This window comes from Aquarana catesbeiana, linkage group LG02 (assembly GCF_042186555.1).
Source record: "Aquarana catesbeiana isolate 2022-GZ linkage group LG02, ASM4218655v1, whole genome shotgun sequence".
NCBI classification, from domain to species: domain Eukaryota; kingdom Metazoa; phylum Chordata; class Amphibia; order Anura; family Ranidae; genus Aquarana; species Aquarana catesbeiana.
Window position 1 is genome coordinate 114,932,669 of NC_133325.1, and position 27,388 is coordinate 114,960,056.

A 27,388-nucleotide genomic window follows, 5' to 3' on the forward strand; every position below is an offset into this window, starting at 1 on the left:
GGTGCTCAATGACCTTCAAAAGGGTGATGGGTAGGAATGAAATGAGATGTGTAATTTATGCTCCTAGAACGCCTGAAGGTACTACTTCAATGTTGGGCCTCTGTATGTGGCCAGGCTGTGAAAGTCTCACACATGTGGTATTGCTATACTCTGGAAGAGTAGCAGAATGTATTTTGGGGTGTAACTTGTATGCATATGCTGTGTGTGAGAAATAACCTGATAATATGACAATTTTGTAAAAAAAATAAAAAGAATCTTCGTTTTGAAAAGAATTGTGGGAAAAAATGACAACTTAAAAAAAAGCTCACCATGCTACTTAATACCTTGGAATGTCTACTTTCTAAAAAGGGGGTATTTGTACTTTCCTGACTTGTTAGTGTCTCAAGCAATGAGATTCACCTGGTACTGAAGGCCTGGCCAGATGTGATCAATTTTCAGTGATTGGCACCATAGTTTGTAGACTCTATAACTTTCACAAAAACCAAATAATATACACTAATTAGGGTTATTTTTACCAAAGATATGTAGCAGTATAAATTTTGGCCAAAATGTATGAAGAAAAAATACTAATTAGCAAAATTTTATGACAAACAAAGAAAAAGGCATTTTTGTCACAAAATTTACGTTCTTTTTTTATTTATAGCACAAAAAAATAAAAAAAACCACTAGGGGTGATAAAAAAATGTCCATTAAAGAGCTATGGGCGGAAGTGATATTTTGACATCGCTTCCACCCTGCAATGGTATGGAGCCAGGTGGGGGCCATCTTCCCCTCGCCCGGCTCCATGCCAAGCAGGGGACAGGACGCGATTGCGGCTGCTGGCGGCTACGGTAAGCGGCAGAGGGCTCCAGAGCGCGGCGGGAGGGGGGGCCTCTTTTGCCACCAATTAAAAGTGATCTTGTGGCGAATCTGCAGCTGAGACCACTTTTATCTTAAAGCAGACCGACGGGCTGAAGAAGTGGATACCCAGGTTATGGCAGCTAGCTGCTGCCATAACAGCGATATGCTACTTCAGAGAGCTGGCGTATAATGACGGCAGGCGGTCCGTAAGTGGTAAAGTGTTACTAAACCCACAACAGTAAAATTAGTCTATATATGCAGTAAAGCATGCTTGTTATACTTGCTGCGGAACCTAAGGGGTTTCTGCATTGTGTAAAAAGGTTGTTTGATTCTGTCTTCTCTGATCCTCCCCTTCCACAGTCTCCAATCCACCTGGGGGTAGGATTTTCAAGGCACTACCAACAGACAATAAAGATAAAGAATAATAATTTTAATAATTGTATAGAAAAATACATAGAATATTGAACAAAGTTATTGACATAGAAACCTTTGAAATATGCAAAATTGATGATACAGAGATCCCATATCCAATGCGTTTCAGAGATGAATGTAGTCTCCTTCATCAGGAGTCATCAGGAAATGTATAATCTATAAAATTCAAATACAAATAATCAACAGTCTATTAGTACATTCCACCCAAAGTACATTGCCCATAAAAGAGGCCTAAGCTGCTGGTGACTTACATCTTATTCAATTGCACATGCATGAGATCGTCCATATCCGTGTTAAAAGAGGGACCCTGTCACATGGAATCATCCCGCCATCCTATCCACATTATCATTGCTTAGAGTAAATCTCTATAGAATCTATCTGTCCCCAGATTATGTACCAAAAAAATGTATAGGGACTATGCCCCCAATCATAGGGAAGGGGCTTGTCCTCAAATGGGGCAGGCCACGTTTACTGGGGCCTGTAAAACAGGAATCATGGAAAAGATATAATAAAATATATAAAGGTGTAAGGAAATTATATAAATCCATGGTCCAAACAGGATTAACCTGTGGGCAAACATACCTACAATATGAGGTCACATCAAAAAAAAAAAAAAAAAAGCGCCCAGGCTAGGAACGACACAGATGTAAGAAGATGCTGAGAAATTATCCGATCACTATTGTATCATAGGACTATTTATATTCCCAAATAGGTTAAAAGAAACAGAAAACAAAATATAAAGAGCGTCAATAGCTGCCCATAAAAATATATTTATACTAAAATTATCAAAAGAAATCAAGAAGGTCCTCATGTAACTCACTGTAAACGTATTCAGTCCCCTATCAGCATCTCCGGATATGTTCGCCTGTTAGCCATGCCCGTGTGCCTGTGATGTCTAGGTATTTATATGTAAGTTGGGATGGGGCCCATCATGAGAAACAGTCCTATGATAAAACAGTGATTGGATCATTTCTCAGCATCTCTAGACATCTGTGTCGTTCCTAGCCTGGACGCCGGTCTTTTTTGGTGTGACCTCATATTGTAGGTATGTTTGTCCACAGGTTAATCTTTTTTGGACCATTTATAGTTATCCTTTCCTTTTATTTATTTATATATATATATATATATATTATATCTTTTACAGGCCCCAGTACACGTGCCCTGCCCCATTTGAGGACAAGCCCCTTCTCTGATTTTTTTTCGGTACATAATCTGGGCTGGAGATACTTCTTCTATAGAGATTTACTCTAAGCAATGATAATGTGTGTAGGATGACGGGATGACTCCATGTGACAGGGTCCCTCTTTTAAAATGGATATGGACTATCTCATGCATGTGCAATTGAATAAGATGTAAGTCACCAGCAGCTTAGGACTCTTTTATGGGCAATATACTTTGGGTGGAATGTACTAATAGATTGTTGATTGTTTGTATTTGAACTTTATAGACTATACATTTCCTGTTAATCCCTGATGAAGGAGACTACATTCATCTCCGAAACGCATTGGGTATGGGATCTCTGTATCCTCAATTTTGCATATTTTAAAGGTTTCTATGTCCATAACTTTGTTCAATATTCGTTGTATTTTTCTATACATTTATTAAAATTATTATTCTTTATCTTTGTCTGTTGGTAGTGCCTAAAAAAATCCCACCCCCTTCCTCTCTTTTTTAGTAACACTTTAAAGCACATGAGATGCCTTTTTAAAAGCACTTGCAAGCATTGAATATGTAAGACCAGTGATGACAAGCCCTTGGCACCCCCTTTGCAGCAAAGGTTCTGAGCCGAAAATCAAGACATACACGACCTCCTATGTATGTTTACAGTCTACATTCTAAATAGAGCCCTACCCTTTGCCCACTTATTGGATGGGTATTTTACTATATTTATGTTCGTCCTCATCTGTAGAGCCCCCTAAATAAGCTATAGTAAGAAATCATAACTACTGTACTGAAGAAAAATAAAACCTTTTTGCTATCAGTTACTGTTCCGCTTTTTACACCTCATTAGAAACCCTACATTCCAACATTGGTTATTTGGGTTCATAAGTTCCAGGGGGAAGGGGGTGCCTTAATTAGATCCCTGTCTAAACCAATCAAGGCAGCCGTGTAATGGAAAGTAGAAAGCAGTGTCAGTATTTTACACCTGCTCAGCTGTCAGACACCTATTGTACTGGCAAGAGCTGCCATTTCTGAGCTTGTTTAGGATAAATGCATGTAGACAAGCTCATTGCTAATTCAGTTCATAACTGAGGCTGCTGCCTGATCGTTCAGTCTGTTGTGATATACCTTCGGTGTCCCTGGGAAGAAGTCATAACCAGCTTTGGTCTCACTCCATCTATCTCACAAATAGCTGAGAATGGATTGAAAACTGCAGCTGCACATCATCTCTTAATGCAGGGCTGTCTTCCTCTGACCTGTTTGGGTGCTGCAAAATACATTACCAGAAACTAACACTCAACATGCTTATGAACTAAAATAGACCCCAGAAAAAAATGCATAGATGCTTCAAAGATTCTAAATTAAAATGAGAATTCCCTAAGGCAGCAAAGTAGTGGGTTGAACCTTGATAACCTTGAAATGTACCTACAGTGCAGCATCAATTTGTAGCCTCACTGGTGTTGATCTAAAGACATAAATTAAATGGATAGGCTACTATAAATACTGGGTGAGCTAACAGATAAACAGTTTTAAAAGATAAAGCATACATGTGTGATAATACATAGATACATACTAATATGGCATGGGAGATTAAACCGTGTGGACGGGATCGAGAGAAACCTATGCCTGTATGGCTAGCTTTACATAGTTACATAGTTAGTAGGGTTGAATAAAGACACCGGTCCATCCAGTTCAACCTGAGTGAGTGTGGGTGTGTGTCTACAATTGTCCCTACCCCTGTACATTGTGTCTCATTGAGATGCTCATCTATTATATTATTTATTTAAGGTACCCATATAGCACTGTCAAATTACGTAAGCGCTCCACACATACATTGCACACTCACATTGGTCCCTACCCTCAAGGAGCCCACAATCCAAGGTCCCCAACTCACATTCATTTACTAATTTTGGACAGAAGCCAAATTAACCTACCAGCATGTCTATGGAGTGTGGGAGGAAACCGGAGTACCCGGAGGAAACCCATGCAGACACAGGGAGAACAAGCATACTCCAGGCAGGTAGTGTTGTGGTTGGGATTCGAACCAGCGACTCTTTTTACTGCTAGGCGAGAGTGCTTCCCACTACACCACTGTGCCGCCCTTTACTTAGTAGTTTAGTTGATCAAACCGCAATAGACAAGCAAACCCTAGAATGCATTATGGAGTGGAATTGAACTAGTAAGGCACTTGGGGTTTGTGAATCAGGGACCAGAGCTGTACATCAGTGGAAAAGCAGAACTACATTGCTGAGAGCCACAAACCAAAAGCGCTATTTACTAGAGCTGCCCAATTCTGGCTAAAATGAGAATCACAATTTTTTTGCTTAGAATAAAGATCCTGATTCTCGCGGCGCAATATCTTTCACATTATACAAAAAAATTGGGCTAACCTTACTGTTTAGGTTTTTTTTTTTTTTTTCAATTCACAGAAGTGTATTTTTTCCCCAAAATTGCATTCGAAAGTTTGCTGCGCAAATACAGTGTGACCTAAAATATTGCAACCACCGCCATTTTATTCTCTAGGGTCTCTGCTAAAAAAAATATATATATGTTTGGAATTTCTAAGTAATTTTCTAGCAAATAATACTGATTTTAACTTGTAAGCAACAAGTGTCAGAAAAAGGCTTAGTCTTTTAATGGTTAAACTGACCTCATTTACAGACCGAAGTTCATCCCTTCTAAAAGAACCAAATGATACATTGTTTATAGTTATCTCTCAGTAGTGAGTCATGCTGATTTATATTTATATATTTGCTGGCTTTTTTTTTTTTTTTTCAGCTGTGACCAGAGAACGGCTCTGCACTTGTTACATAGAATCGTGGAAATGCCAGATTAAGATTGTGTGGGGGGTTGAATCGAGATTGCAATTTTTTAATGATTAATTATGCAGCTCTACTATTTACCAATTTTTAATATTCAAAGCAGACTCGCCCATCTAGCCATGTCTCCATGCTTTATTTTCCTGAGAAATCACTTTAAAAAACACCCCAAGCATTTCTGGCCATGGCCATATTGAATGAAGGCAGATGATTCATGTAGCATTTACTTTCTAGAATCTACCTGCCCTTAGCTTAGACATACAGGCAGGAGGGTGTGCTTTGCTAAAAAAAAATAACCTAGCTTACCTCCTGAAGATTCCTGGATGTATGACATCATTTGCCTAGGCCAGAAACCAGGAAGTAACTGAACAAATGTAAAATAAAGAGTTTAACCAAGTACATATAATATACTGTACTGTCCTATGTATTTACTAATGCTATTAACATAAGGATTAAAAATAATCATTGTTGACAGAGAGTGAAGTTCCACTTTAAGAGGGAAGCTTTAGAAAGTCTGCTTTAAATCAAATTAATAAAAATGTTTCTGTCTGCAGATAACATCATTCATATTTGTGTAGGTTTGAATTGTCCTGTGTGTGTTTGGGGGCACAGCAGATATAAGAGGAGGGTACAGACATTACACAAGCTTGCCAGAACAATGACGTGCTCTTGTATAGGCTTGTGCATTGTGTTTTTGTACAGTAATTATTTCAACCATCCCAGTGGGTGTTTGCTAAATAGATTCCATTTCTTTCTGTTTACACCCAAGCAGTGAGTTAAGGTTACAGGTAATCAGAACATTTTTATTATTTGCTTTTGTATTGCCTAGTATGCATGAACCTTACTGTGCATATTACTGTAAAACATTCTTATGATTCTGATACTAGGTATCTTAGTATAAAAACAATCTTTGTTCATAGAATAATTTTTTTTACAAATATCTGTAAAGTGTGGCGTGTATTTGTATTCAGCCCCCTTTACTCTTATACCCGTAACTAAAATCTAGTGGAACCAATTGCCTTCAGAAGTCACCTAATTAATAGAGTCCTCCTGTGTGTAATTTATTTGAATCTCAGTATAAATACAGCTGTTCTGTGAAGTCCTCAGAGGTTTGTTAGAGAACCTTAGTGAACAAACAGCATCATGAAGGCCAAGGAACACCAGAAGTGTCAGGGATAAAGTTGTGGAGAAGTTTAAAGCAGGGCTAGGGTATATAAAAAATATCCCAAGCTTTGAACTTTTCACGGAGCACTGTTCAAGCCAACATCTAAAAATGAAAAGAAGAGTATGGCGCAATTGCAAACCTACCAAGACATGGCCCTCCACCTAAACTGACAGGCCGGGCAAGGAGAGCATTAATCAGAGGAGCAGCCAAGAGACCCATGATAACGCTGGAGGAGCTGCAGAGATCCACAGCTCAGGTGGGAGAATCTGTCCACAGGACAACTATTAGTCGTGCTCTCCATAAATCTGGCCTTTATGGAAGAGTGGCAAGAAAAAGCCATTGTTGAAAGAAAGCATAAGAAGCCCTATTTGCAGTTTGCGATAAGCCATGTGGGGGACACAGCAAACATGTGGAAGAAGGTGCTCCGGTCAGATGAGACCAAAATTTTACTTTTTGGCCTAAAAGGAAAACGCTATGTGTGGCGGAAAACTTAAGACTGAGGCAGAGGTTCACCTTCCAGCAGGAAAACAACCCTAAACATACAGCCAGAGCTACAATGGAATGGTTTATATCAAAGCATATTCATGCGTTGGAATGGCCCAGTCAAAGCCCAGACCTAAATCCAATTGAAAATCTGTGACAAGACTTAAATTGCTGCTCACAGATGCTCTCCATCCAATCTGACAGAGCTTAAGCTATTTAGCAAAAAAGAATGGGCAAAAATGTCACTCTCTGGATGTGCAAAGCTGGTAGAGACATACCCAAAAAGACTTGCAGCTGTAATTGCAGTGAAAGGTGGTTCTACAAAGTATTGACTCAGGGGGGCGCCATACAAATGTACCCCACACTTTTCACATATTTATTTGTAAAAAAAAATGTGAAAACCATTTATCATTTTCCTTCCACTTCATAATTATGTGCCACTTTGTGTTCGTCTATCACAAAACATCCTAATAAAATACCTTTCCGTTTTTGGTTGTAACATGGCAAAATGTGGAAAAATTTCAATTGGTGTGAATACTTTTTTCAAGGCAACGCCTTAGGAAAGAAAACTGATGCAGCCAGTACATCTGATGTTTGGTAAGCTAATACCGCTTTACCTATTTTCATGCTGCTCCAGAGCGGTCACGTGGTTTTCAGCCAGCGGCTGACCAAGTGACCGACCGACATCGCGGGCGCCCTGGACAGGTAAGTGTCCATATTTTAAAAGTCAGCAGCTGCAGTATTTGTAGCTGCTGACTTAAAAAAAAAAAAAAAACAAGAGGAACTCCGCTTTTAAGTACAGTTGGTCTTTAAATCGAGTTAACGCTTAGAGTGAGACCAACTTGACTGTCTAATGAAAGAATAGCAGCTACAAAAAATAAAGTTAATATAACAAGAGCAGTGTGCCTTTGTACCTTCCCATATATACAGGAAAAATCATCATTGTTTATATTAATTGGTCAAACGCAGCTACTCCAAGTATTTAGCTGATATGGCAGGTAAAGCAGTGGAGCAGCTCTGAATCATTTGACTGGAAATGTTAATCATAGGCATGAACAGACATGTATTGGCTTCAGGACTACATCAAAAGGTACTATGGTTGGGTTGCAGTGCATGAACCCCTTCTGCCAAGGGCTGAACTGTTGTGAGGAACCAGGCACAGAGAATATGAGTGCAGTGGTCTAGTGAGGAAAGACTTTTATAATGGGATAGTTCTAGCATAATTGCCAACATTGAAAAAAATTTTATAGGGACACTCTCTTGTCTGTAGGCGGAGTTATATTATAATTAGGGGTGGGGCATTTGTTTGTAGGTGAGGCAAAGAATGGGAAAGAGACCTGCTAGCCAGGAGATGATCTTGCGGCCATGTTTTCATAGCCAGAAGCTATGGTAGCCGGTACCAAAAAAAGTCCAGATTCCCAGGACAAAAAAATTGGGATTTTGATCAGGGCGCGCTCAGATCACGACTTGGGTCCAATTTTTGGGATTGTCCTGGGAAAACCAGGACCGTTGGCAAGTATGTTCTAGTAGTGGCAGCAGCAAGAGGTTACAGTAAAATGGATTCTCCATGTTCCCCAATGATTATAGCAATGGCATCAGTGCATGGAACAGAATTGCGTTAAGTGCTTATGTACACAGGTGTTTGATGTGCATTTGAAACTAATGCCAATTCAGATCAGCAGGAACATCAATGGTCCAGTTCTGAGACTGCATTTGCCCTGCTTTGCTTGTATTTCACTAAATGCAGCTTGGGATTGCATGGCAAGCAAAGCCAGTCAACCACAGCCTCATTGTTCAACAGCAATGCAATTGAGCAGAGCTGCATTGTAATGCAAAAATCAATGTTGGGCAGCAACACAGCAAGTGGTGTTCTATTCAGCTTTCTTCTCAGAAATGTCTTCCTTTTAGGTCTCTTCACATCTAGCAATGCCAGAGTTGCATTTTTGTCGCACCATTAAATTGAATGGGCTGTTGTCCTCTACTGGAAACGTGCCAAAGTAGCTCCTGTACCCTTTTTTGGAGCCGACTTAGGCGCAGTTTTACACAGCATGATTTGGCAGATTTTTGGAATGTTTTGTCAGAGAACCCTTTATGAAAAATGAATGGCATGAAAATATGCATTGCGCATTTTGCCACAATTTTAGCACAATCTGGAATTGCAGGCAGAATCTGGCAATTTTGCCCACGATTCTGATACGCCAAGATGTGACCAGAGCCTTAGGAAGCAGCTGTGCTGGGGGGTGGGTGGGGGGGAGGAAATCCTTTTAGTTTGAGAAGAGTCATGCCACCTCCACATCATCATATCTACAGGAGATAAGCACATTCCGTCATAAAGCAAGAGTTTCTTATCGTACATCACGGGACACAGAGCCATAGTAGGTACTATGTGGGTTATAGGCCACCTTCAGGTGATGGACACTGGCACACCCTAAGACAGGAAGTCCACTCCCTATATAACCCCTCCCACTACTGAGAGTACCTCAGTTTTTTCACCAGTGTCTTAGGTGTTGGTCACAAATAAAGATGTGCTGAGCTCCACTGGAAGATTCCTTTGCTGGGGCAAGCTATGCAACCGGATCCATTCAAAGTGTCTTTTCTAGGCCTAATTGAATGGTACCCGGGTCTCGTGTCTGAAGAAACGAAGTTTTGCCTGTAACGCTTCTCTTTTTAGAGAGCTGGACCCCAGAATCCAGAGCTTTGGTTTTTTTTCAGCCATAAAGTTTTACTGGTGGGGTGCTTTACAGGTCCAGGAGTGTGGGTTCTCTGAGAGTCCCCGGTTCCTGAAGGTTTGGTAATGGAGCCCACCGTGAGGGTGAAGATTGGGTCTGTCGGTTTTACCACAGAGAACCCTGCGGCGGGAAAGGTAAGTGGAGACTTCTAAGAAATTTTTTAAAAAAGAAAAAAAAATTCTTATGAAATGTCTCCTTTAAAAAGGTAAATGTTGTCATGTCTAAGAGTCACCACTGGGGGCTGTATAGAGCACGTACCTTGCCATGCCTTCCTCAGAGATCACGCTGTGCAGCAGAAACAGGCTTCCCTCCGGTAAGCTCAGACCTCCGGTAAGATTGGGTGGGTTTTCTTCACTAAATCATCCCCCACCTGGTCCAAGCTTCCCCTCTTCTTAGAAAGGGTGAAGCCAAAAAACGATCGGCGATGCCACTCCGTTTGTTTCACCGCCCCTGCACAGCGGCCTCCCCACACAAAGGCCGATGCCATCAGTTGGGAGGCCCGTGTTCGTGCGGGAAAACCCTCTCTCGAAAAAAGAGGGGGGGCGCGATGTGATGGGAGGGGGCGGGGCTTAGCGCAGCATTGGTGTCCAGCGCGGGAGTTTTTTTTAAAAGCTCCATTTTTGCTGGCTGCAGATGTCGGGGGGACAAAGAGCAAAAAGGGGCATGTAAGAGGTTGGTGACACAGGCATTCCCTTGGCACATTTATTAAAAGCATCAGGCTGAGCGTTAATAGCAGCAGCAGTGGCTGGACTATTGCTCAAGCAGTGGATGCAATTTCTTCTGGCAGTACCTCTGCATTTGTGCATCGGGCTATAGTCAGTAGAGGGTGTTAAAACACCCCCAAAAAAAGGGCTAAAACAATCTCCCTCAAGCTCTGGAAAACCTACTCATCTCTACAATGGCATCCTCCCCTGAAAGGGGATGGCTGGTCAGAGTGAGCATCGGGGCCATGAAATGTTTGCAATTGTTTTCAACACTGCAGCCTTTGTCTATTTTACTAAAGAGGTTTTTTTCGCCAGCCATGAAATGTGTAGCAGGTTGAGTGTTTCAGCCTGTGCTGACAGTAATTGGTCAATCCTTGAGAGACCAGTTTAAACAGGTGCTCAAGGTTATCCTGTTAAGCAGGCCCAGGATCTGGCAAGCTACTAGCAGCTTTATGTTTGCAATAGTCACTATGAGAGATTCTATCCTTCAGGCCTCGCGCCTTTCGCTAAGCGCCATGCAAGAAGCTCCTGGCTAGTCTTCCTTTTTACGGTGAAACGGCTGTTTGGGAATGATTTGGTTAATACATCCAAAGAATTTCTAGTGGAAAAAGTACCCCTTTGCCATTTAAGAAAAGGAGTAAACGTACTTCATTTTAACAAGCTCCTTCTCCAGTGCCAGAAGCATCTGCCTCCAGGCAGTCATGAAGGCCTCCGCCGCCAAGTTCAAGAGGTAATCCTCAGGGTCAACCCCAGGGACAAAAGAAGTCTTGGGGGAGGAAACCTACAAAATACTAAAGCCTCCTTATGAGGAGGTGCCCCCGCTCGCTCGACTAGGGGGAATACTTCTGCAGTTCTCAAGGATTTGCCAGACAGATGGGGGACTTCCTCAATAGCTCCAGGGTACAAACTGAAGTTCCAAGAGTTCCCGTCTCCTCGTTTTCTCAGATCAAATGTTTCTAAGGATCCAGAGAAAAAGAAGTCTTTCTTTCAAGCATTGGACCATATTTTGGCAAAAAGTGATCATGGTGGTCCCCGTTAAAGAGCGGGGGTTGGGGCTTTGTTCAAACCTTTTTTCACGGTGCCAAAACCAAATAGAGATGTCAAACCCATTCTGGATCTCAAAAATCGAAACCGGTTCCTGAATATCCACTCTCTTTTTTTGCATGGAGTCAATCCAATCAGTTGCTCCATCCTACAAGGAGGAGAACTTCTGGCATCAATCGACTGGAAGAGTCAACTGTCCAAGAGACAGAAATGACCTTGCCCATGAACATTCTAGAGATTCGGACAGAGTTCTTGGTCCTGAGGGCCTGAACGTTCAGTTTACGGAATTGTCCTGTCAGGATCAATCCGACAATGCCACAGCAATGGTCTGTATCAATCACCAAGGGGGCACAAGAAGTTGTGTGGCCCAGAGAGAGGTGAATCATATCCTATCTTGGGCAGAAAACAATGTACTTTTCCTATCAGCAGTCTTCGTTCTAGGAACAGATAATTGGCAGGTGGACTACTTGAGTCGCCAGCAGTTGTTCCCAGGAGAATGGTACCTTCACCCCGATATCTTCCTGTCAATATGTCAAAGATGGGAGATCCCAGATGTAGATCTGTTTGCGTCCAAGTTCAACAAAGAAATCGACAACTCTGTGTCAAGAACAAAGAATCCGCTAGCATGCGGAACAGATGCCTTGCTATTCCTGTGGAATCAGTTCTCACTGATTTATGCATTCCCTCCTATTCTGCCTGCGTCCACGACTTCTTCGCAGGATCAAGCAGGAAGGGAAGTCGGTGATTCTTGTGGCCCAGGAGATCTTGCTATGCATAGATCTTAAGGATGGCGGTAGGGGTCCCATGGACCTTACCACCACGTCCAGACAGTGCTGTATTTAGGCCTAGGCCGACAAGGCCCAGGCCTAGGGCGGCACTTTGCGGGGGGGCGGCAACCCCCCCACGAAAAAAAAACACCTGCATCCTCCTCTCGACTCACGCATGCAGGGCCGCCAATGACATCGCTGGGGGGGGGGGGGACTGCACCCGGGTGACACTAGGAAGCAGTTGTAGTGGGTGCAGTTGCCCCCCCCACCCCACCCCCCTCAGCGGCAAAGCGATGTTAACTTAGGCAGTGGCGCTGTGACAGGGAGAGGAGAGCTGTACACAGTGGCTGTGTAATTCCCCCGCTCGCCCCCCTCCTTTCTCCTGTCAGCTGAAGTTGAACAGGAGAAAAAGAGCGGCTCTCGTGTTCCCCTCTCTGCCCGCTCTGATTCCCTCCCCATTGGTCATAGCAGAGAGCCAATCAGGAGGGGGATGGGCATTATGGGAAACTTAGTCCCAGAAGATTGACGGCCCCAGTATGTCCACAGACAGCAGGCTACAGTCCCCCAACATACATGCACTGGGGGGGGGACCTGGAACCCGGCAAACAGCAGAGTGCTACAGGGGAAGAAAAAAAGAGGATTGTGCTGGGAGAGGCCAGATAGAGCCACGCTGTACCCGCACCACCAGAGAGGGAGCCACGCTGTACCCGCACCACCAGAGAGGGAGCCACGCTGTACCCGCACCACCAGAGAGGGAGCCACGCTGTACCCGCACCACCAGAGAGGGAGCCACGCTGTACCCGCACCACCAGAGAGGGAGCCACGCTGTACCCGCACCACCAGAGAGGGAGCCACGCTGTACCCGCACCACCAAAGAGGGAGCCACGCTGTACCCGCACCACCAGAGAGGGAGCCACGCTGTACCCGCACCACCAGAGAGGGAGCCTCGCTGTACCCGCACCACCAGAGAGGGAGCCACGCTGTACCCGCACCACCAGAGAGGGAGCCACGCTGTACCCGCACCACCAGAGAGGGAGCCACGCTGTACCCGCACCACCAGAGAGGGAGCCACGCTGTACCCGCACCACCAGAGAGGGAGCCACGCTGTACCCGCACCACCAGAGAGGGAGCCACGCTGTACCCGCACCACCAGAGAGGGAGCCACACTGTACCCACACCACCAGAGAGAGCCACGCTGTACCCGTACCACCAGAGAGGGAGCCACGCTGTACTCGCACCACCAGATAGAGCCACGCTGTACCCGCACCACCAGAGAGAGCCACGCTGTACCCGCACCACCAGAGAGAGCCACGCTGTACCCGCACCACCAGATAGAGCCACGCTGTACCCGCACCACCAGAGAGGGAGCCACGCTGTACCCGCACCACCCGATAGAGCCACGCTGTACCAGCACAACCGGAGAGGGAGCCACACTGTACCCGCACCACCAGAGAGAGAGCCACGCTGTACCCGCACCACCAGATAAAGCTATGCTGTACCCGCACCAGAGAGGGAGCCACGCTGTACCCGCACCAGAGAGGAAGCCACGCTGTACCCGCACCAGAGAGGGAGCCACGCTGTACCCGCACCAGAGAGGGAGCCATGCTGTACCCGCACCAGAGAAGGAGCCATGCTGTACCCGCACCAGAGAGGGAGCCACGCTGTACCCGCACCAGAGAGGGAGCCATGCTGTACCCGCACCAGAGAGGGAGCCAGGCTGTACCCGCACCAGAGAGGGAGCCACGCTGTACCCGCACCAGAGAGGGAGCCACGCTGTACCCGCACCAGAGAGGGAGCCACGCTGTACCCGCACCAGAGAGGGAGCCACGCTGTACCCGCACCAGAGAGGGAGCCACGCTGTACCCGCACCAGAGAGGGAGCCACGCTGTACCCGCACCAGAGAGGGAGCCACGCTGTACCCGCACCATAGAGGGAGCCACGCTGTACCCGCACCAGAGAGGGAGCCACGCTGTACCCGCACCAGAGAGGGAGCCACGCTGTACCCGCACCAGAGAGGGAGCCACGCTGTACCCGCACCAGAGAGGGAGCCACGCTGTACCCGCACCAGAGAGGGAGCCACGCTGTACCCGCACCAGAGAGGGAGCCACGCTGTACCCGCACCAGAGAGGGAGCCACGCTGTACCCGCACCAGAGAGGGAGCCACGCTGTACCCGCACCAGAGAGGGAGCCACGCTGTACCCGCACCAGAGAGGGAGCCACGCTGTACCCGCACCAGAGAGGGAGCCACGCTGTACCCGCACCACCAGATAGAGCCACGCTGTACCCGCACCACCAGATAGAGCCACGCTGTACCCGCACCACCAGAGAGGGAGCCACAGGATCACTGTTGCGGTTTCGCTGGGTCTGGTAAGAGGGCCTGTTGGCCATTATCCATTACTGTTCCTACGGACTGAGCCGTGCCTAACCTGCTATTCTCTAGGCCTTTTTGACCACCACAACAACCCTGTCTGTCCTCCTCCCCCGACTTTCCTCTGTCTTCATCAGATGAAGATGACAGGGCGGGTCTTAAAAGGGAAGGGGAGTGGCCTTGACAGGAAGGGGTGGGTCATATTTAAATTAGGGGGTGCCCAAGTTTAGTCAGGCCTAGGGCAGCACAAAACCTAAATACACCACTGCGTCCAGACCTTCTCTCGCAAGGTCCGGTATTCCATCCTACCTTACAAACACTAAATTTAACAGTTTGGCTATTGGGACCCACATTCTGAAGAAACGTGGGCTGTCAAGTTCAGTGGTATCTACCTTGGTTAATGCAAGGAAGCCGGCCTCCAGAATCACATATTATAGAGTATGGAAGGCATATGTCTCCTGGGATGAATCCAGGGGTTGGCACCCCAGGAAGTATGTCATAGGTAGAATGCTTGACTTTCTGCAGATGGGGTTAGAAATTAAGCTGGCCTTGAGTACTTTCAAAGGCCAGGTCTCGGCCCTTATCGGTATTGTTTCAACGACCACTTGCTTCACATTCTTTGGTTCGTAGTTTTTTTCAGGGGGTAACGTGGCTTAATCCCCCAGTTAGGTCCCCCCTGAACCCTTGGGATTTGAATTTAGTTCTGTACAAAAACAGCCTTTTTGAGCCAATACGACATATTCCCTTGGTCCTTTTGACAAGGAAACTAGTTTTTCTGGTAACCATATTCTCTGTAATAAGGGTATCAGAGTTGGCTGCTCTTTTTTTGTAAAGGGCCATATTATTATTTACAGGGATAAGGTAGTATTGCGTCCTCATCCTAACCGAAGGTAGTGTCAGGTTTTTATCTAAACCAGGATGTTGTTCTACCTTAATTTTTTTTCCAGAACCCTGTTCTATGGAAGAAAAATCACTACATTCTCTTGATGTGGTGAGAGCAGTCAAGGTCTACTTAAAGGCGACTGCTCAGATTAAAAAAAACGGATGTTTTGTTTGTGTTGCCTGAAGGTCCTAAAAGAGAACAAGCAGCATCAAAATCTACTATTTCTAAATGGATTTGACAAGTGATTGTTCAAGCTTATGGTTTAAAGAGGAGAGTTCCACCTTTTCATATTAAAGCGCACTCCACCAAGGCTGTTAATGCTTCGTGGGCAGTGCATCACCAAGCCTCCATGGCTCAAATCTGCAAGGCCGCAACTTGGTCCTCAGTCCATACATTTACCAGATTCTATCAAGTAGATGTAAAAGGTCACGAGGATATGACCTTTTGGGCGCAGTGTGCTGCAGGCAGCAGTATAATTCCTCTGATCTCATGGTGCCCTACTTTTTATTTTCTCTCTCCCTTCAGTTGGCATTGCTATGGGACATCCCACATAGTAACTACTATGGCTCTGTGTCCTGTGATGTACAATAAGAAAATAGGTTTTTTAGAACAGCTTACCTGTAAAATCCTTTTCTTTGAAGTACATCATGGGACACAGGTCCCTCCCTTCTTTCTGGTATACACATGTATTGCTTTGCTACAAAAACTGAGGTACTCCCGTTAGTGGGAGGGGTTATGTAGAGAGTGGACTTCCTGTCTTAGGGTGTGCCAGTGTCCAGCACCTGAAGGTGGCCTATAACCCACATAGTAATTACTATGGCTCTGTGTCCCGTGATGTACTTCAAAGAAAAGATTTTTACAGGTAAGCTGTTATAAAAATCCTATTATTGCTACATCCTGTTTTGCTTGAAACTCAACAAATTAATTTTAAAAAAAGAAGTTCCCGTGAATGGGACAAAGCAGATGAATGAAGAGGGTAACCATGGAATGAGTTGGCCCAGCTCTGTTTTATGCCTTGTCCAAGTTCTGAGAAATTGACTTGCCAGTGACTGGGCCAGCTTCACTGCCTGCCTCCTGAAAACAAGTATATTGTGCAATAGGCCTTTCTGCTATTATAAAGCATCTGTAGTCCATTATTTGAGCTGAAGGTCCTTGTCTGAGAGATGAATCAGCTGTTACACCTCGATCACATCTGGCATCTCCAAATTTCCATTTTTCTCTTTTACACTCCCGTGAGCCCTCCGCCAGCCATTTATCATTTCCTCTGTCACAGCTGACAGCACAGCTCCGCTTTTATTAGAACTACATTATGATTTCACAATTTGCTCTTTTTTCATTTAATATGTATTGTTTTGCAATAGAGCATACTTTTGTTTATGAAAGTGATAAATAATGGGTTTGTTTTCATCCTTCATGCTGAGATGAGAGCCACACTTATCCCATGCTGTTAGCTGCTTCTGCTGATCCGAGCTCTCAATCCTGGCACAGCTTTTCTGTTTACGACCTCTGATTTCTATACTTTTTAGAGTCTTTCCGCCTTATCTTGCATTGCCGCAGCTTTTCTTTTATCCTCTGTTTAATTTCACCTCCGGTGTTTTATACGGCGCAGATGGAGCGCTTCAATCACCTGAGTGCCAGACCATTATTGGATAGCTGATGTCACTGTTAAGGTCATGTGAGAAATAAGAAACGTCTCGTATCGAAGCAGCATCCATAATTGTGCCATGTTCTGCAATATTTATTCTCCCAGTGTTACGCCAGGTCAGCCACTTATTTCATGGACTGCATGACATTGATTCTGACCGAGAAAAGTGGCTAATAAATCAGCAGCTGATCCGTTAGATCATTAATTGCTGTAAGCATGCGTTTCCCTTCACTTCTTGCCAGATTAAGATCAATTACAAAATAGTTTTTGCTCTGTGCTACTGTGTGATTGTAGTTTAATGTTAGAAGTTAAGTATGAAAATTATATATATATATATATATATATATATATATATTTTATTTTTTTTTTTTTTTTTTTTTTTTTTTTTTTAGAGATGCAACGGGAATATGTCTTTAGTGAGCCCAGGTTCTAGTAAATTCTCCAAAAACCTTTCATAATCCAATAGTGTTTTTTAAAAATAAAAAGGTCAGTGGGATTGTGAACCCTAGGAAATCTAGCCCTTCATATCACTGGTGTCATTGGGATAGTGGCTCTAAGGGGAGAATAGCACCTCAAATCATTGGTGTCCGTGAAAAAATGGACCACGGATTAGAAGCCCCTCCCCCTTTTATTGGAGTCAGTACCTTAGGACAAGAGCCAGCATTGGCCACAGTTGAAGATTGATTATCTCGTGTGCTGTCCCCTAGTGCCTCTTCTGATGACGTCTTTCTATGAACATGAACAACAGTGCCAGAACTATATGAAATCTTAATGGGTGCAGATCAATCAGTCCACTAAGTAATTTTAGTTTGGGTACGTTCATGCATAAAAAGTAGTACCTTTCCTTTTAAAAACAGCAATAAAAACCTGACGAGTTCTAACACCCCTCACCACTGTAAACATATTGTGTATTTGTTTCTAATTCTCTACAAATTTTTTGTTAGAAAAATCTTAAAATGAATTATACATGAATACTTTTTTCTAGAAGCGGAGCGCCACCCAAAAGGGGAAACTCTGCTTATTTCTCCCCGCTGCCTGTTTTGGCACCTGTCAGGGGAGAGCGGGCACCTGGATTTGACGAGTACCCACTCCCACTTCCAGATTACTTTGCCGCAGCAAACTCACTTGGAAGTTCGGTCCACCACCTCCTTCCCCTGCCGCTGGGCCATTAACAAAGCACAGAGTGCTTCGCACATGCGCAGTAGGGAACCAGCTTTGAAGCTGCAAGGCTTCACTGCCGGTTTCCCTTACCTGAGATGGCATTGGCAGCACCCAAGAGCCAATCGAAAAATCGGCTCAGGTGGAGACACCGCTGGATTCGTGGACAGGTAAGTGTTCTTATAGTAAAAGTCAACAGCTACACTATTTGTAGCTGCTGACTTCTATTTTTTTTCTGAAGGAGCCTGGAGCTCCGCTTTAACCGCTTGCCACCTGTCAGCAGGCCATCAGAGTACCCGTCAGCAGGCCATCAGAGTACCCGTGTACCTGTCTGCAGCCCATGCCTCATAGAATATACATTGGGGTATGTGGCCAGGCTGTGTAAGTCTCACACGTGCTATCGTCATACTCGGGAAGAGTTGCAGAATGTATGTTGGGGTGTAATTTGTGGTATCCATATGCTGTGTGTGAGAAATAACCTGATAATATGACAATTTTGTAAAAAAAAAAACAAAACAAAAACATCTTCATTTTGCAAAGAATTGTGGGGAAAAAATTACAATTTAAAAAAAACTCACCATGCTTCTTACTTAATACCTTGGAATGTCTACTTTCTAAAAAGGGGTCAATTGGGAGGTATTTTTACTTTCCTGACCTTGTTAGGTCGCCTGACAAGTAGCGTCCCGTTCAGTACAATGGAACCGTTCTAATCGGAGCGACGCAAGTCGCTCCGACTTAGAAAAAGGTTCCTGTACTACTTTGGGGGCGACTTGCATAGACTTCTATACAGAAGTCGTTTTGCAAGTCACCGTGGCAGTCGTGTGCAGGTCACCTCGGTGAGGCGACCTGCAAGTCGTGCCGCCCCTGGTGTGAACCGAGCCTTAGTGTCTCAAGAAATGAGATTCACCTGATGTACTGAAGGCCTGATCAGATGTGATCAATTTTCAGTGTTTGGCACCATAGTTTGTAGACTCTATAACTTTTACAAAGACCAAATAATATACACTAATTTGTAGATATGTAGCAGTATTTACATATCTAACATATACTAATTAGCAAAATTTTATGACAGAAACAAAGAAAAAGGCATTTTTGTCACAAAATTTACCATCTTTTTTTTTTTTATTTATAGCACAAAAAATAAGAAACCCACCAGAGATCAAATACCACCAAAAGAAAGCTCTATTTGTGTGAAAAAAAAAGGTTGCAAATTTCATATGGGTACAGTGTTGCATGACTGTGTAATTGTCATTCAAAGTGTGAGAGCGCTGAAAGCTGAAAATTGGTCTGGGCAGGAAGGGGGTGTAAATGCCCTGTATTGAGGTGGTTAAAGTGCTGGCAATCTCTTAATACTTATGCCCATGATAAGGATTTCGATAGAACTTACATGTCACTGTCTTTTATAGTGTCCCAAACTGCGCCCTTCAGTAGAAATGGCCCGATGTTTAGTGTAGTGATGTCACTGGCACATGCACATTTTGTCCCCCATGCACTGCATGCAGAATGTGCCATCAGTCAATACATCCTGTTGCCGTATCTCCCTCATCAGCACTTGTGGCATTGCATAGCAATATCACAAGATTGCTGACCCATTGAGGATTTCCTAAAACAAAACACCACGTGTGATGAGCTGCGTCACGGGGTGAGAACACTGACATTCACGATCAACACATGGAGCGAGGAGAACATTTTCATGTGTATTCTTATTGATTATGTGGGCCAATGTGGCCATGGTAACAATAAATGAAAACGAGGCTTGGCTTATATTTACTGTACATGCACGAGATTCTGGTTATGAAGAGTAGAAACAATGGAAGTTCAGTTGGGGGTGGAATCGGGAGGCAACTGCAAGTATGTCAACAACTTTAGCCGGTGCACATAAAAGAAACCGGTCTGCAGAGTCAGGAAGAAAGATTCCATGAGTCTAATGTGTGTAGCATTCCAATGTGTTTAGATATGTTCTACATAGCAGGCTTTTGATTGCTGGAGATTTCAGAGTTTACTACCGCTTTAAAGACACATATTTGGCACTCACCCTAAGGGGTCTAATTATGCAGTTTTTTTTTTATACAAAACTCACACAGCTTTCACCCAGGATTCACACATTTTTCCAATATATGTATATCTGTGTGTGTGTGTGTGTGTGTGTATGTGTGTGTGTGTATATACTACATATATCTACAAAAAATGTGAGGGGTGTACTCACTTTTGTGAAATATTTTATTTTAGCTTTTCATGTGACAACACTGAAGAAATTAAACTTTGCTACAATGTAAAATAGTGAGTGTACAGTTTGTATAACAGTATAAATTTGCTGTCCCCTCAAAATAACTCAACACACAGCCATTAATGTCTAAACCGCTGGCAACAAAAGTGAGTACACCCCTAAGTGAAAATGTCAAAATTGGGCGCAAAGTGTCAATATTTGTGTGGCCACCATTATTTTCCAGCACTGCCTTAACCCGTAACTTTAATTTTTATCAAAAGTAACCTATATTGTAGCATTTTCTTATTGTGACTTGCTGTAAAAAAAAAACAAAAAAAAAAAAAAAGACATTTTGGTTGCTTGTGTCGTGTCGCTGCATTTCATGTTCACTGAATCAATAAACACCGCTACTGTAGGTAATCCCTTGTAGACAAAAACATGAAGCTTTTCTCTTTGCTTCTGCATGAGATTTCAGATGCTTGTCAGTTCAAGTCTTTGTTGTGCAACCTCCCTCTCATGCTAAGTATGTGCACACAAGGCTGTATTGCACTTGGAGAAGGAGATGGTTATAGTCTTGGAATACACAAACACACAGCTATTCTTTTTCAGGGTCACTAATTCAGAGCTATATAGAAGATGGGCAAGTTTAAGAAAAATAGGAATTTAATTTGCAGAGCAACCAAATTCATAAATTGAATACAAGGATTAAAAATCCCAAAAAATACATTGTGTTCTGAAGGAGTCTAAAGAGGAGCTGAATGTTACGTAGTTAACATAGTAGGTTAGGCTGAAAAAAGACACAAGTCCATCAAGTCCAACATATGTTGTGCCCAAAAAAGGCAGGTAGAGCTCAAAGGTCTATTTACCAGTGTTTTTGGTGGTCTTCCTGTAGCTGCTTTTTTCCGGTTACTGACTTACCATGCCTATTTTTTGCACCGTGTCTCTGGCCATCCGGCCATCCATGGTAGGGGTAGGGTTTTGCTTCCTCATGTCAGAGCCTCCAGCAAAGCAAACTGTGAGCAGCCCAGTAGTGACATCACCAAGTCTCCCTGCAAATTTTCTGGGACTAATCATTGGAGGCAGCAGTGGCTTAGATCTCACTCTTCAGAAATGCAGCTATGAGGCTGAAGGCACAGGAGTGCCTTGGCACACTCACATCTGCACACCAGGATGCGCAATGCTATTTTGTAGGAAAATTTCAAAACAAAAATCACTTTTTTTTGGCTTACTGCTTGGGCACAAATAATCTTTCTAGATCTTTCCTATAATGTATCAAATCTTTACTTTTTGAGTATGGGTCCACAATTGACTGCTCGATTAATTGTCAAGAATCGTTACTGCAATTTTTTTTTTTTTTTCCGTTACGATCTTGAAAAAAGTGTTTCAGGAGTCTTGCTATGCAAAGAATTCTCTCTGCTCTTCTGAAGCCACAGCCCTCAAAAGAAAGGAAGAGAAAAACTGGGCAGTCTGCCAAGAATCAGACATTCTTTAGCAGTTGAACTTAAGTATAAACATTGCAACAATTTGTCAATGGAATAGACTTGTGTGTACGTGAGGAACATTTAGGCCCCTTTCACACTTATACGACTTCAAAGTCGCCCAATTTTATCGCGATTTCGCAGCCGCTCTTGCCGCGATTTTACCACGATTTTACAGCGATTTTGCCATGCTTTAGGAGCAGTACTACTTTGTACGACTTTACCACAACTTTAGCATTAACCATTCTCAGCTTATGCTTACAAAGTAGTGCTGAAATTGTGTCTATATTATTCAGGTACAGTTTGCATGCTACTTGAGGGTTTAACATTGAGGTCTATGGAGTACAAATCGTATGGAAGTTGGACTAAAGTAGTGCAGGGACTACTTTGAAGTCGTGCCAATATGAATGGCAGTCATTGAAAATCATGGAGAATGACTTGTCATACGATTTTGCAGTACAAAATCATGGGACAAGTCGTATAAGCGTGAAAGGGGCCTTAATCACTTTTTGTTGGTTTAAATAAAATAATTTTTTTTTTTTTTTTTGCTAGAAAATTACTTGGAACCCCCAAACATTTTATATATATATATATATAAATATATATATATATATATATAATTTTAGTAGAGACCCTAGAGAATAAAATGGTGGTTGTTGCAATATTTTATGTCACACTGTATTTGCACAGCAGTCTTTTGAATGCTTTTTTTTTGTTAAAAAATTACTTTAACGAATTTTTAAAAAAACTAACCAGTAAAGTTAGCCCAATTTTTTTTGTATAATGTGAAAGATTTTATGTCTCGAGAATCGTGAGAGAATCGTGATCTTTTTATTCCAAGCAAAAAAAAATGGGATTCTCATTTTGGCCAGAATCATGCAGCTCTAGTCGACGTCACGTGATTGTAAAGGTAAAATATATTTTTACCTTAATGCAGTCTCTGCATTAAGGTGAAAAAAAAAACCTTTAATGGTAGCTTCCCATCAGGCCCCCTAAATACTTACCTGAGCGTTATCTCGATCCAGTGCTGTGCACATTTGCAGCAGCAGCTCTTCGTCGGTCCCCCTGGTCTTCACAGGCTTGGCTGAGAGCGGTGGGAACCATTGGCTCCTGCTGCTGTCAGTCAAAACCTGTAAGTAAGGGCGGTGTTTGGCCGGGCTGTATGTCTAAATAGGCACAAACAGCCTGGTTTAAGGTCAAGCACACATGAGTGCCCCCATAGGAGGATTGGGGCTACTCTGTACAAAACCATTACACAGAGCGGGTAAGTACAGTAGCTTGTGAAAGTATTCGGCCCCCTTGAACTTTTCAACCTTTTGCCACATTTCAGGCTTCAAACATAAAGATATAAAATTTTTATTTTTTGTGAAGAACCACCAACAAGTGGGACACAATTGTGAAGTGGAACGAAATCTATTGGATATTTTAAACTTTTTTAGCAATTAAAAAACTGAAAAGTGGTGCGTGCAAAATTATTCGGCCCCTTTACTTTCAGTGCAGCAAACTCACTCCAGAAGTTCAGCGAGGATCTCTGAATGATCCAATGTTGTCCTAAATGACTGATGGTGATAAATAGAATCCACCTGTGTGTAATCAAGTCTCTGTATAAATGCACCTGCTCTGTGATAGTCTCAGGGTTCTGTTGAAAGCACAGAGAGCATCATGAAGACCAAGGAACACACTAGGCAGGTCCGTAATACAGTTGTGGAGAAGTTTAAAGCCAGATTTGGATACAAAAAGATTTCCCAAGCTTTAAACATCCCAAGGAGCACTGTGCAAGTGATCATTTTGAAATGGAAGGAGTATCAGACCACTGCAAATCTACCAAGACCTGGCTGTCCCTCTAAACTTTCAGTTCAGACAAGGAGAAGACTGATCAGAGATGCAGCCAAGAGGCCCATGATCACTCTGGATGAACTGCGGAGAACTACAGCTGAGGTGGGAGAGTCTGTCCATAGGACAACAATCAGTCGTACACTGCACAAATCTGGCCTTTATGGAAGAGTGGCAAGAAGAAAGCCATTTCTCAAAGATATCCATAAAAAGTCTCGTCTAAAGTTTGCCACAAGCCACCTGGGAGACACACCAAACATGTGGAAGAAGGTGCTCTGGTCCGATGAAACCAAAATCGAACTTTTTGGCCACAATGCAAAACGATATGTTTGGCGTAAAAGCAACACAGCTCATCACACTCAACACACCATCCCCACTGTCAAACATGGTGGTGGCAGCATCATGGTTTGGGCCTGCTTTTCTTCAGCAGGGACAGGGAAGATGGTTAAAATTGAGGGGAAGATGGATGCAGCCAAATACAGGACCATTCTGGATGAAAACCTGTTGGAGTCTGCAAAAGACCTGAAACTGGGACGGAGATTTATCTTCCAACAAGACAATGATCCCAAACATACAGCAAAATCTACAAAGGAATGGTTCACAAATAAACGTATCCAGGTGTTAGAATGGCTAAGTCAAAGTCCAGACCTGAATCCAATCGAGAATCTGTGGAAAGAGCTGAAAACTGCTGTTCACAAACGCTCTCCATCCAACCTCACTGAGCTCGAGCTGTTTTGCAAGGAAGAATGGGCAAGAATTTCAGTCTCTCGATGTGCAAAACTGATAGAGACATACCCCAAGCGACTTGCAGCTGTAATCGCAGCAAAAGGTGGCTCTACAAAGTATTAACGCATGGGGGCCAAATAATTTTGCACGCCCCACTTTTCATTTTTTTATTAGTTAAAAAAGTTTCAAAAATCCAAAAGATTTCGTTCCACTTCACAATTGTGTCCCACTTGTTGGTGATTCTTCACAAAAAATAAAAATTTTATATCTTTATGTTTGAAGCCTGAAATGTGGCAAAAGGTTGAAAAGTTCAAGGGGGCCGAATACTTTCGCAAGCCACTGTATGACAGATTTGTTATTTTATTAAGAAAAAAAGGTCAAAGCTTTACAATCACTTTAAATTGCAAAAATGTACTTGAAACATTGATATGAGTATTGATATTTTATTCTGTGAGACATTAATGTGCCATTTTGAATTATTTGTAGTGTTCCAGGATGGAAGAGCGTATTCAAAATGTAAAAAGCTCACTTGGCGTTGATCACTGTGTTTTCTGTTTTTCAGATTGGGAAGAGGAGCAGGTCAGCAGTCCGTGTATTCTCCGACTCATTTATCAAGGACGCTTCCTCCATGGCAATGTGACTTTAGGAGGTATTGGCTCACATTTTTCATTGCAGTCTCATTAAAAGTTATGTTAGAGTCTTAAAGCAATAAAACCAAGCTGTCTGCACAGTGGTCAGGGCAGCACTATTTTACAACACCTCACCTTGTTATCTATTCATGCTCAGATTTCCATTAGATGCTGTTGCGTCAAATCTAATTAAAGTTTTTTTCTTCCATATTTCTTCTGAGTTTTAGTGTTCCCTGAATAGGGCTACACCATAATATTACTACTTCCAGAGTGGGCAGGGCTAAAGTAAATGATCGCACACTGTTAGGCCACGTCAAGAGCCCTCAACTCTATGCCGTTCTCTACTATAGAGTAGCAGACTTGTTCATATACAATTATTGGAGTTGCCATTACTGATTTGTATTAAGTGTTCACTCTGTCCTGTCCTACTTATCCTTGTTTTACTACCTAGAGTCACTGATCCAGAACAGGTATGTGGCCAATAAAGAGCAGGACACCCATGTGTTTTTTTTTTTTGTCTTTTTTTATATGTCAAAAACTCAAGGGGCAAGGATAACATCTAATGCTGGCCATACACTATACGAAAAACCGGCCAAATCCATTTTCGAAAAATGGATATTCGGCCATGAGAGCAAACGATAGTGCAATCATGAATGTGATTGTGTCCCTCGCACTATTTAGAGTAAAGGAATGTATCTACATCCAAAGATAAATGAATATATATAAATATATATATATAAATAAATAAATAATGTGCAAAGTGTCAGCGTAAGTAAATGGTGATGATGTCTCTAAGGACTGCAGCAAAATCAAAAGTGTTCACATTACACTCATCAAAATCAAAACAATAAAAGGACTTTGCGCTTCAAATCTATCACATATGAATGAATACTGACATAAATGTGACTAAATACGTGCAGCTGAAACAACTGTGAAAAACATGAATACAAACTGTGAATTTGCTCAAACAATAATAAAGAAAATGATCCAAGTGTGCTAGTGAAAATGTTCTCTTCATAGATAAAAGTTCATAGTATTGTGTGACTGTAGCTGGGATCAAATATGTGGGAAGATGATGGTAATGATCTTTCTATGGAGGAATCCGGTAAACCCGGGCTCTCTAAACTCTCACCTTAAGAGAAGCAAATGCGAGCGTCAAATATTTGCTTTGGTGGATCCTGTGTGGTGTGGCTGCTCGGTAATCCAGCTAAGGCTTCTCTGATGGCTGGATAATCCTCCCGATATATAAATACCTATCAGATATAGGAGGGATTGCCCACCTGGGCTCCACCGGTCTGGTGGAATAAACAGGGAAGGGAGAGAGAAAGGCCTCCGATAGTGTAGTAATTTAAAATGAAATACTATTTATTAGAAAATTAGAGTGGTCTCTTACATTTAAAATACTTAAAAACAGCAAAACAGCATAAACAAACTCAGGAGCGGCATCTGAGGCGCCTCCTTACTGACTTCCGGTTACGTCTGCTCTCTTGCCACGCCCTACGCGTTACGTCACCGATCGTGACTTCAAATACTTCAAGTATTTTAAATGTAAGAGACCACTCTAATTTTCTAATAAATAGTGTAGTAATTTAAAATGAAATACTATCGGAGGCTTTTCTCTCTCCCTTCCCTGTTTATTCCACCGGACCGGTGGAGCCCAGGTGGGCAATCCCTCCTATATCTGATAGGTATTTATATATCGGGAGGATTATCCAACCATCAGAGAAGCCTTAGCTGGATTACCGAGCAGCCACACCACACAGGATCCACCAAAGCAAATATTTGACGCTCGCATTTGCTCCTCTTAAGGTGAGAGTTTAGAGAGCCCGGGTTTACCGGATTCCTCCGTAGAAAGATCATTACCATCATCTTCCCACATATTTGATCCCAGCTACAGTCACACAATACTATGAACTTTTATCTATGAAGAGAACATTTTCACTAGCACACTTGGATCATTTTCTTTATTATTGTTTGAGCAAATTCACAGTTTGTATTCATGTTTTTCACAGTTGTTTCAGCTGCACATATTTAGTCACATTTATGTCAGTATTCATTTATATGTGATAGATTTGAATTGCGAAGTCCTGTTATTGTTTTGATAGTGCAATCATGTAATGACCGATAAATCATTCATTGGACATAAATGAATCAATTTTATGTTCGTTTTTTTTACATATACAGTACCTAGTGCAAACAGTTCAGACGGGAAACACATTAACCTTTCAATTTATCGTTCATTCGGCAGAAAATTTCCAAACTTGTCTTTTGTTTTTTCGGCCCAAAAACGTCCCAACTATTATCGATTTTGTTCCCAA

General features: G+C 42.9%; 1 protein-coding gene across 1 annotated transcript in view; it reads left to right on the forward strand.

The window, feature by feature from the left end:
• Window positions 1-27,388, forward strand: part of UBL3 (ubiquitin like 3) — a 271,044-nt gene that overhangs the window by 205,385 nt on the left and 38,271 nt on the right. Inside the window, exon 3 of the mRNA XM_073613366.1 lies at window positions 25,004-25,090. Within this exon, the coding sequence (XP_073469467.1) occupies window positions 25,004-25,090 (87 nt within the window). The remainder of the gene's footprint in view (window positions 1-25,003; window positions 25,091-27,388) is intronic.